This window comes from Bombina bombina, chromosome 11, assembly GCF_027579735.1.
Source record: "Bombina bombina isolate aBomBom1 chromosome 11, aBomBom1.pri, whole genome shotgun sequence".
Taxonomy (NCBI): domain Eukaryota; kingdom Metazoa; phylum Chordata; class Amphibia; order Anura; family Bombinatoridae; genus Bombina; species Bombina bombina.
Window position 1 is genome coordinate 157,119,466 of NC_069509.1, and position 11,773 is coordinate 157,131,238.

The 11,773-nt window shown below is 35.6% G+C and overlaps 1 protein-coding gene across 1 annotated transcript; it reads left to right on the forward strand.

Moving 5' to 3' along the window:
• The first annotated feature begins 1,835 nt into the window (after window positions 1-1,835).
• On the forward strand, window positions 1,836-11,145 carry RPS15A (ribosomal protein S15a). The gene is made up of 5 exons (XM_053695285.1): window positions 1,836-1,944; window positions 4,701-4,838; window positions 5,132-5,211; window positions 6,916-7,001; window positions 9,815-11,145. The coding sequence occupies exons 2-5, from the start codon at window positions 4,706-4,708 to the stop codon at window positions 9,906-9,908; spliced, it is 393 nt and encodes a 130-aa protein (XP_053551260.1). The 5' UTR covers window positions 1,836-1,944; window positions 4,701-4,705; the 3' UTR covers window positions 9,909-11,145.
• Window positions 11,146-11,773: the final 628 nt, after the last annotated feature.

Consider the following 11,773-nt stretch of genomic DNA (forward strand, 5'->3'; position numbering starts at 1 on the left):
AGTCACACCAAAGGAGAAAAAATAAACGTACTCAAGTGTCTTTTCAAAATAAACTTTAATGATTCAGATAGAGCATGCTATTTTAGACATCTTTTCAATTTGCTTCTATACTCTATACTATGCTTTATTCTCTTGGTATCTTTTGTTAAAAAGTATACATAGGTAGGCTCAGGAGCTGCAATTCACTACTGGGAGCTAGCTGTTGATTAGTGGCTGCACATATATGCCTCTTGTCATTGACTTACCCAGTGTATTCATTTAGCTCCCAGTAGTGCAGTGCTGCTCATTCAACAAAAGATACAAAGAGAATAAAGCACATTTGATAAAAGAAGTAAATTAGAAAATTGTTTAATATTGTATGCTTAAAGGGACAGTCAAGTCCCAAAAAAACTTTCATGATTTAAATAGGGAATGTCATTTTAAAAAACTTTCCAATTTACTTTTATCACCAATTTTGCTTTATTCTCTTGGTATTCCTAGTTGAAAGATAATTCTAGGAGGTTCATATGCTAATTTATTAGACCTGGAAGGCCGCCTCTAATCTGAATGCACTTTGACCACTAGAGGGCATTAGTTCATGTGTTTCATATCGATAACCTTGTGGCTCATGTACGTGAAGTTACCCTGGAGCCAGCACTGATTAGCTAAAATGCAAGTCTGTCAAAAGAACTGAAATAAGGGGGCAGTCTGCAGAGGCTCAGATACAAGATATTCACAGAGGTAATAAGTATATTTCTATAACAGTGTTGGTTATGAAAAACTGGGGAATGGGTAATAAAGGGATTATCTTTCTTTTTAAACAACAAACATTCTGGTGTTGTCTGTCCCTTTAAGATATCATGAAAATCTGTCCTGTTAAAGGTACTTGAGATCTGGATTTGAGAAACGCTGCTTTAGGTTTTCAAAATGAGACCCTGCAAAGGTTTCTTACATTTATAAAGCAAAGTAAAATACAGTTTAAACAATTAAATTCAAAGATTTTTATACTAATAAAATTATTTGGATTGCAAATATTTTAGATCAACTTACTTAGCAATAAGATAAAAAATGTTATATAAAATGTTTATACACTCAATTACAACTGAAAAGAGAAGGCAATTTGTATATAATATTAAATATCTTTATCAGTACTTTCAGAAGCATCACCAGATACATACCCTATAAAACAAAGACATTGCAAGCTTAAAAATGATTTTATTTTGTGTGACAATTTGCCAGTCTAGGGTGACGTCATCACATAAAACACATCTACCATCAAGTACAAATGTTACCTCCTTCTTTAATTTTTTTTAATGAAAAGTTGCACATTTTTATTGTAAAAAACAGAAATTGGTTGCAACAGAGGTGTCTATAAAAGTTAAAACATACTTTATTGTACCGTTAGATCATTAGAATCTGTTGCCTTTTTAAAACTGATTTTAGGAAATGATAGAAAAAATAATAGAAATTACCGAACCGTATAAGGAATAAGATAAGATAAATATATATTTGTTGCAGATTTCCTAGTCGTTGTGCTCATTTGTAAAAATTAGATTTTTCATTTCAAATTGTGATTTTAATAACCCATAGCGATCTGAGGACAGACTATAAATTGTGTCACGACATATCTCATAGTGTCACTTCATAGCTAAGTTGTCAGGACTGTCACATAAATATCTACATATCCTTCTCCAGAACTATGTCCCATTAGCTTCCTGCCTCTGCGTATCAAAAAATCAATACTAGCAATATCGGTAATTGATTTATCGTTACTTCCAACAAGATGATCCCTGGCAAGAATCAAGGCTGTTGCCTAGTAACGAGACGCTAGCTCAGCAGTTGATTAGTAATGCCTCTCTAATTTTTCTCACGCTCTTCATTCGCGGATCCTCGCGAGACTTAAATTCTTCCCATAACGCCTTGCAAACCCTTCCTCCTCCCTCTTTCCGCCATACTGCAGAGCCGGTGAGTAAGTTGGAACCCTTGGCCTTTTCGCAAATCGTAAAATATCTCGGTCATCCCGCTCCGGTGTAGCTCTCTATCATGGTAACCTTGCAGCGCAGTTCAGCCGCTTTCGGGTTGTCCCTGTATGGGTAAGGTTTGTTGGTTGTTTTTGGTTGCCATTTGCGTGGAAGTTGGGCCAGGTCCTGCAGTTACCCGCCTGGCCCCTGACATGGGGATTGTCACGGCAATGTCAGTCAGGCTCTGTGTATGTATCTGTCGTTTGTCTCTGCGCTTTATTGGGAGATTTGGAACGGAACACTTGCTTTAAACTAGTGAAGTCACACATGGTCTTGTTCCTTAGGAGTAAATTGAGGCTGCTGAGCTATAATGGGAATTATTTAGTAAAACTAGCACCATCCTGCTGCTTTTACAGCGTTTTAATGCTTGGTTTAAAATTCAGCCTCCTTTTTTGTTGTAGACCAGTCTGTCAAGTGCCCAGTTGTTCTGTTAGTGTTTGTGCTTTTTGTTCTTAGTATACCTTGTTGTACGCACATATCCTACACTAGGCTGATTGGTGCCTGCACACATTTCTCTCTTGTGATTGGCTAACTAGATGTGTTCAGCTTGCTGCCAATGTTCCTTCAGCAAAGAACAAGAGAATGAGACAAATGTAATAGAAGTAAATTGGAAAATTTAAAGTTGTATGTGCTGTTGGGATCACTAAAATCTTTGGGCTTTCCTGTCCCTTTAAACTTTTTATTTATTTACTTTTCCTGTCTGTTGCTGCTTCCATGAGCTATTAGGTTTTATTCAATCATGTACAATAGTTCTTACGTATCCTTTGTGTAAAAACAATGTAGTCCTATCTAATAAAATGGTTTAACAGTAGGCAAAAAGGTACCAAACACTACTATCTTGATACTCTCACTGACACAGGTCTTATGCATATATCCACTTAGCAGATGTCTATGCAGAAAATGGTCATTGCATCCAATGTTTCCTAAACTAGTGCATAAAATCCTAGAATTTTATTTTTTTTTTAGTGATCTGCTGTTCTATGTGACTATCCCAAAATATTTTGTTTCCATGGCCAGTGATACACAGGGTGTATTTAATATTATGTAGCATTTTTTTAGGGAGTTGAGGTTAAAACACAAATCCTGTTTTATTTTGTATATCAGTTATAAGAGGCTATGGTTTTCTTAGAGATGTATATTGTTTCCATTGCCTGTGTCAGTCACATAAATTAACTTAATATATTGGGACTTTAAATTTCCCTCATGATGGTAATGGGGCTTTTGGAGATAATGTTTATATCAAATAGTTTACTACCTGACACACTTGCATCCCATTAAGTGCAGAAATGTTGTCGTATAGCTGTCAAGTTCTTAATTGACGCAATACATTAAGGGGACAGTAAACTTGTAGTCATTTCATGAGTTTAATATGCAAATGGATAACGTTCTTGCAAAACTGCTGCCATATAATTCTCCAGAAATGGGCCGGCTTCTAAGCATAAGTCATAGCTTTTCAACAAAAGATACTAATTGACTGAAGCAAAAATAGAAGTAAATCGGAGCATGCATTTTTAAACATGCTATCTGGATCATGAAAGAAAATTGTGGGGTTTCATATTGCCTTTAATTTTGTGTGGGTACATGAGATTTGAACAATGTTAAAGTGAAAGTAAATCCTAGCGTTTTACAAATGCTAGGATTTACTATTGAAACTAATAAAGGGGACTTTCATTCATGAAGTATAAGATACTTTGTGTAGAAAGCGCCTTTTATTTGATTCAATCGATCTCCGTTTTTACCTTGTACAGGATTTACTGCACGGCTATTGGCTAAGAGGTGAAAATGTCATCACCTAGCCAAAAAAATTTTTTTGCCGTGGGTTCCTGTACAAGGTAACGGCGATCGATTGAATCAAATAAAGGAGCTTTCTACACAAAGTATCTTATACTTCATGAATGAAAGTCCCCTTTATTAGTTTCAATAGTAAATCCTAGCATTTGTAAAACGCTATAATTTACTTTCACTTTAAGTAGTGATTGGTAGTATAATTCCTGTCTGTAGCTATCTAACTTGGGCACTTAAAGTAATCATTTTGTCCAGAGATGTCGTTTTGTTTTTGAATACACAATGTGCATCTGTTAATGAACTATATGGGCCAGTAATACTACTTGCTGTGCTTAGCTATTAAAGGGCCATGATACCCAAATGTTGAAACACTTGAAAGTGTTGCAGAATAGCTGTAAAAAGCTGACTAGAAAATATCGCCTGAACATTTATATGTAAAAAAAGATTTTACCTCAATCTCCTAAGTATTCAAACCCCATTGCAAAGGACTTTAAGCAGCAAATCAGTATGCCTGTCCCAGGACAGCTAAGGAAGTGAGCTTTTGTGCACACTCATATTATTTCCCTATTCAGTTGATGCTGATTGGCTGGCTGCAGTTCATTTCTTTTTCTTTTTTTTTTTTTTTTTACACAGGACTTACTCTGGTGAGCTGAGGAAATTGTGATGTAAAATTTTTTATTTTTTTTAACATAGAGATGCTCAGGTGATATTTTCATGTCGGCTTTTTAGTTTTACTGCATCAATTTCAAGTGATTTAGCATCTGAGTATTATGTCCCTTTAAGTGTTTAGCCCAATATTTTTCTATGCCCCTTTAAACATGCCTTGACATGCTTTCTTTTTGGCCATACTGAATATTACTGTATTGTTGTCTTCAGTTGGTAAATGGTTATTGATGGGTTTTTTTTTCTCCTTAGGCACCATGGTGCGCATGAATGTTCTTGCAGATGCTCTGAAAAGCATCAACAATGCAGAGAAACGTGGTAAGCGTCAGGTTCTGATCAGACCGTGCTCAAAAGTGATCGTGCGGTTCCTTACAGTGATGATGAAGCATGGTAAGTTGTTCTCAGAACTTGATTTGTTTTTTTTTTTATACCAAATCTACTACTAAATAAAATTGACCATCAACACCAAATAGCCTTTCAGTTCTGTCTTCTACCTTAGAAATATCAACCTTTTGTAAGTGGGAAGATGCTGCTTGGTTACTTGACTCATTCAGATTTCATGAAATGGTTGTGTCCTATAAATAGAAGTAATGTGGTTTATGTTGTGTGCATTTGGTCTGGAGGTTTATTTGCTAGATATAATGTCCTTATTGTGTAAAATTATTATTTTTTGTGTCCGACAGGTTACATTGGTGAATTTGAGATTATTGACGACCACAGAGCCGGGAAAATTGTTGTTAATCTCACAGGCAGACTTAACAAGGTAAGTGGAAGTGTTGGATAGTTAAAGGGATATGAAACCCAAAGCATTTCTTGCCATTCAGAGAATATCTAATTTTTTTTTTTTCCAATTTACTTCTATCAAAATTGCTTTGTTCTCATAGTTTTTCTTTAAGAGATACATAGGTGGGTGTCTGGAGCACTACATGGCAGGAAATGGTGCTGCGGACATGTGCACGCTCCTGAGCTTACGTCTCTGCTTTTCAACAAGATACCAAGAGAAAAAAGAAAATTTGGTAATGGAAGTAATTTAGAAAGTTGTGTAAACTACATGCTGTTTTAATCATGAGAAAAAAAATTGGGTTTCCTTTTTCTGCTTAAAGGGAGTCTAGTCCAAAATAAACTCATGATTCAGATAGAGAATGTAATTTGAAACAATTTTCCAATTTACTTTTATCACCAATTTTGCTTTGTTCTCTTGGTATTCTTAGTTGAAAGATAAACCTAGGCGTTAATACGCTCATTTCTAAGCCCTTGAAGGCTGCCTCTTCACTCAGGGCATTTTGACATTTTTCACCTCTAGATGGTGTTGGTTCATGTGTCATAGATAACACTGTGCTCACGCACGTAAAGTTCCAGTGAGCCATCACTGATTGGCTAAAAGGCATGTCTGTCAAAAGAACTGAAATAAGGGGTTTGTTTGCAGAGGCTTATATACAAGATAAGATGATGTATTTATAAGTTTTTTTTGGTTATGCAAAACTGGGGAATGGCTAAAAAAGGGATTATCTAGTTTAAAACAATAACAATTCTGGTGTAGACTCCCTTTAACCCACATTCTGCTGCTTTCAATACTGACCATGCATCTTGCTTACCTATTACACGTAGATTTGATTTATTAGACTTTATTCTTGTAAAAGTCACCCTTGAGTGTATCACCATTTATAAAAGAAAAGTGGCCTTTCTCAAGCTAGGATTAAAGGCTTTTACTTAAAGGGACAGTATACACTCATTTTCATATAACTGCATGTAATAGACACTACTATAAAGAATAAGATGCACAGATACTGATATAAAAATCCAGTATAAAATGGTTTAAAAACTTAAAAGCTTTCAGTTTAGCTCTGTTGAAAAGGCAGCTGGAAAGCCCACTGCAAGTGGGAAATAAGACACCCCCTCCCCACCTTTTGCATATGAAAAGACCCTTTACACAAACAGGAGTAAGCTGGAGAAGGTAGCTGACGGTATTCACATAAAACTTTGGGGCTTGGTTAGGAGTCTGAAAATCAGAGCAAAGTTATTTAAATATAAGCAAAACTATACATTTAAAAAAAAAAACCAACAACTTTATGGGCTATATAAATAGATAATCTACAAAACATTTATGCAAAGAGAAAATGAGTGTATAATGGCCCTTTAAATATGTAAGCATTTTGGCAATTTAAAAAAAGAATTCATATAGATGACTAATGTCCCTTAAAGCTATATTTTGAACACCCATTGCCTCACTAATTAGTAAGTAATGTGGGTTTTTTTTTTTTTTTTTTTAAAGGGGCAGTGAATTCTGTTCTTCTATTGGTGCAAGACTGCTATTAAAAAATCTATTTTATGTTAATGAATGCCTCTGTATTCTGTTATTGGACAACTGCTATTTATTTTCATTTGCCCTCATTGATTTACTGAGGTCAGATGTATCGGGTAGAAAGTTGGTTGGACACAAGTGCCTAATGCTTCGTTTTCTTTTCAGTGTGGTGTCATTAGCCCCAGATTTGATGTTCAATTGAAAGATCTAGAGAAGTGGCAGAACAATCTCCTACCATCACGTCAGTTTGGGTAAGTTTTCAGATTGCTATCGCTTTATCGCCACAAGACTGCATGGAACGTCTTAACCAATCTGGCGTCCTGCAGCCTCCTGTGCTTTCACACATTGTAGGCTGTCCCCCATGATCTGATCCCACCCTCAAAATCATGTGATTGCCTAAACAATCTGATTTTATTTTTAAAGCAAGTGTTTACATTGGAACAAAAGCCTCAGCATGAAGGTGTTAACTGCATCAAGTCAATACTTTGAATCAAATTAATTCTTGTATAAGGTTTGTGTAGTTGCTGAAAGGTGGGCCATATTTAATTTTAAACTATTTCTAGAACGCTTTATAGATCTATATAGATTGGCCTGGCATTCAGTAAATTAAACTTCTGACTTGCTTGGTTTGTGGCATGTTTCAGTTAGCTGAACTGTGTGTACTATGTGATTGTGCATTTCGGGTCATTGCATTCTTCCCTGCTGTACAAAATGTTTCAATCTTTGTTGTAAAAACGTGTTCGCATTTCTACAGTGACTTAAAGGGACACTGAACCCACATTTTTTTCTTTCGTGATTCAGAGCATGCAACTTTCTAACTTACTCCTATTTTTCTTCGTTCTCATACTATATATTTGAAAAAGGCATCTAAGATTTTTTTTTTTATTATTAAAGACTGGACAGTTTTTTTTTTTTTTTTTTTTTTTTTTTTTATATTGGTGGATGAATGTATCCACCAATCGGCAAGAACAATCCAGGTTGTTCACCAAAAATGGGCCAGCATCTAAACTTACAATCTTGCATTTCAAATAAAGATACCAAGAGAATGAAGAAAATTTGATAGGAGTAAATTAGAAAGCTGCTTAAACTGTCATGCTCTATCTAAATCACAAAAGAGAAAATTTGGGTTCAGTGTCCCTTTAACTATCTAGAGTAGCTGCAGGCATGAGCAGTGACACGTCAAACCATTGGTTGTTTGAACTATTTACATTTGTTACCCCTATATTTGTGTCTGGCTGCGTACAAGTCTTAGTCTTTAAGAGATCTGCATATGCACCATACGCCTACTTTTTCGGTGTGAGCAAAGCGTAAGCACTAATCATAAGCTCTAGATTTTCTTTATCCAGCTTGTAAACTGCTGATTTTGTCCTTTTTAAAGACTTATTGGCCTTTTTAATTCTAATATTTCAAAGTTCTAAAGAAATGTACTTAAAACTGAAATGCACTAAATTGTAATAGAAATAGTATAAATGCTTCTCTGAAGAGCTGGCTGGCTAGATAACGGATGTATTGTGCATACAATCAGTTTGCACATGCATTTTCGCATTGCACCTGCTCAGTTAGCCTGCAGTGATGCACATTGTTGCCCTTGACATAGGACCTATGGCAATTAGCCCTACAGTTTGTGTGCGCAGTAAAATACATTCCTAAATCTACTACTTGCATTTACCCTGCCCGTGCACACCCAATCACGTGCAGGCATGAGCTGTCAATATTCCCGGTTAGAAGAGACCGGGGAGATTGACATTCTCCATCTAAAAGGTTGCCAACAGGGCAGGGGTGTATGGTGTGACTGCAGCTTCACTTGTGCAGATGCAGTCAAAGGGCTTGATACATCGAGCCCAAAGTGTTAAAGGTACATGAGAACCAAAATTGAGGTTCAGAAAGTGTATGCATTTTTAAACTTTCCAACTTGTCTAATTTGCCTTGTTCTTTTGGTTTCCTTAGTTGAAAAGCATACGTAAGTAGGCTCAGGGGTAGCAATGCACTACTGGGAGCTAGCTACTGATTGGTGGCTTCATTTATATGCATTTTGTCATAGGCTCACCCAATGTGTTCAGCAAGCTCCCAGTAGTGCAGTGCTGCTCCTTCAACAAAGAATTCCAAGTGAATCACACACTGGTAATATAAGTAAATTTGAAAGTTGTTTAAAATTGCGTGTGCTATCTGAATAATGTGATAACAGTTTGGGGTTTCATTGAGGTCTAACTAGATCAAAACGGCTGTCATAATTGGCAAAATGACGTAATCTAATTCGTTTAGAGTTGGCAGTACAGGAAACGGCAAATGTGATGTATTTGCATAGCTGCACACCATTGCTACTAGAGTTTTATAACACTGCAACTCATATTACTGTGACATTGGGACTCTGTTTCTAGCAGTTGGTGGTACAGAATATACTGCTATACACTTGCCAATGGCTTTACCACAACTGCAGGTGATTAAAATGCAGTGTTTAAAACGGTTTTCAGTAAAAATGTTTTGAGGGGATATAATCACAATTAATTCCTTTTTAATATGCCAAGGTGTTAAAAAAGAAAAAAAAAATCACTTAGTGCCATTGATTTGTGTGTGTTTTTTTTTTTTTTTTTTTTTTAATACTTGCTTAGATTCTCAACCCCAAAATTATTGGCACCACTCCTGCTTTTTAGGGTCTTGCTTATTTTAGACTATTAATATCAAATGTATCCTAAAGTGTAGACCCTATAATTATAGGCATAAGTTTTCACCGTTGACTAACAATAATTTGCCTGTTAAGAATGGCAAATATCATTGCCTTTGATTTGGTGCACCTTGACGCTTGGACGACCCTTTTTAACATTATATTAACAAAGATGTGCAATAAATTGTGCACAGCATTCTAAATGGCTATCTGATCTAAGCAATGCTTGGTGCGGAGAGCAAAACTTGTAATCAATACAGTGATTTATTCCTTTAGACAATTGTCTAAAATAGAGCTTGTCAACACAATTTCTAATGTTAATCAAAGGCATTTAACTGTTATGGAATTGTATGTTTTTTATAGTAGGCCGCCTCATAATTTATAAATATTTTATTCTTTCAGATACATTGTGCTAACCACTTCAGCTGGCATCATGGACCACGAAGAAGCTAGGCGAAAACACACAGGAGGCAAAATCCTGGGATTCTTTTTCTAAATCTGTACAACAGGCAGGCCAATAAACTGTTATCACAAAAAAATCTTGCTGTGGCTCCTGTTTCTTTTGATGAGAGGTTTATCATGCAACCATTTATAAAGAACACTTTGGTGTGCAAACAAATGCATACACTAGTGCTTCCGTCCCTGGCATGTTCTAATAAAAAGGACTTTTTTTTTTTTTTCTCTGACTCTTTTGAAGGGGGTGTAAAACTGCTAATTAGCACACAGTCCTTTTGGACAGTGTACTATAAAATTGGTTTTACCTTTTTTGTTAAAGGGACATGACACCCAATTTTTTTTTTTTCCTTTTTTCATGATTTAGACAGAGCATGCACCTTTAAAGGGCCACTAAACCCAAAATCTTTCTTTCATGATTCAGATAGAGAATACAAATTTAAAAAACATTACAATGTACTTTTATTATTTATTTTGCTTCATTTGTTAGATATCCTTATTTGAAGAAAAAGCAATGCACATGGGTGAGCCAATCAGCAGCTACTGAGCATATCTAGGCATGCTTTTCAGCAAAGAATATCAAGAGAATAAAACAAATCAGATAATAGAAGTAAATTAGAAAGATGTTTAAAAATGCATTCTCTTTCTAAATCATGAAAGAAAAAATGTGGGTTTCATGGCCCTTTAAAGGGGCATGATACTCAAATGTTGAAACACTAGAAAGTGATGCAGCATAGCTCTAAAAAGCTGACTAAAATATCACCTGAACATCTCTAAGGAGATTTTACCTCAAATGTCCTTTTGCAGGACTTAAAGCAGCAAATCAGTAGGCCTGTCCGCACTTGCAAGGGAGCGTACCTCATGCACATGTTTCCCTATTCAGTTTAAGGAAGTTTTAAATTTCATTTGATCAGTCCATGACCTCAGCACTGCTGATGCGGATTGGAGATGCTCAGGTGATATTTTCCTTTCGGCTTTTTTTATAGTTATACTGCATCACTTTCAATCTGGTGGCTAAATGTAGGGTTCTGAACCAAAAATGGGCTGTCTCCTTGGCTTATGTTCCTGGATTTTCAAATAAAGATACCAAGATAATGAAGGAAAAATTAATAGGAATTAATTAGAAAGTTGATTCAAATTTCCGAGTAAAAAAAAAGTATGAGGAATTGCTCCCTTAAATGTTATTTTAAGATTTGAAAAAATTTCTTTGCTTTTTGAAATCATATCCCATTGAAATCGAGATATTTGAAAATAAACATTCGTACCTCTGTTCCACTCCACTGGGATCAGGATTTCTTTTAAACCTTTTGTTTACTGGTTCTAGAAAAAGCTGTTTACTGAGAATTTCAGTATAGGTAGAGAGAACGCAACAGGCAAAAACGGCTATTTCAAATGACAAAAAGGTAAATGACCTATTTTAAAATAGAATAAAAAATAAATTAAAGGGACACTAAACCCACATTTTCTTTCATGATTCAGATGCAGCATGCAACTTTCTAATTTAGTCCTATTGATTTTTCTTCGTTCTCTTGCTATCTTTATTTGAAAAATAAGGCATCTAAGCTAAGTAGCCTGCCAATTTTTGATTCCGTACCCTGGACAGCACTTGTTTGTTGGTGCTGTCCAATCGGCAAGGACAACCCAGGTTGTGAACCAAAAATGGGCTGGCTTCTAAACTTACATTATTGCTTTTGAAATAAAGATAGCAAGAGAATGAAGAATTGTTTAATAGGAGTTAGACAGTTGCTTAAAATTGCATGCTCTTTCTGAATCATGAAAGAAAAAAATTGGGTTCAGTGTCCCTTTAATACACTCCAGCAGATAAAATGGATTATGGAAACACTTAGGGGTAGATTAAAGTGTCAGTAAACCTTAAAAATGTTATATAATTCTGTACATAGTGCAGAA

Bases quoted from the DNA above. Each gene is read 5' to 3' on its own strand.
- RPS15A (XM_053695285.1), top strand. From the start codon at position 4,706: ATGGTGCGCATGAATGTTCTTGCAGATGCTCTGAAAAGCATCAACAAT. The intron at 4,839-5,131 runs GTAAGTTGTTCT...TGTGTCCGACAG, and splicing joins TACAGTGATGATGAAGCATG to GTTACATTGGTGAATTTGAG. The intron at 5,212-6,915 runs GTAAGTGGAAGT...TTTTCTTTTCAG, and splicing joins TCACAGGCAGACTTAACAAG to TGTGGTGTCATTAGCCCCAG.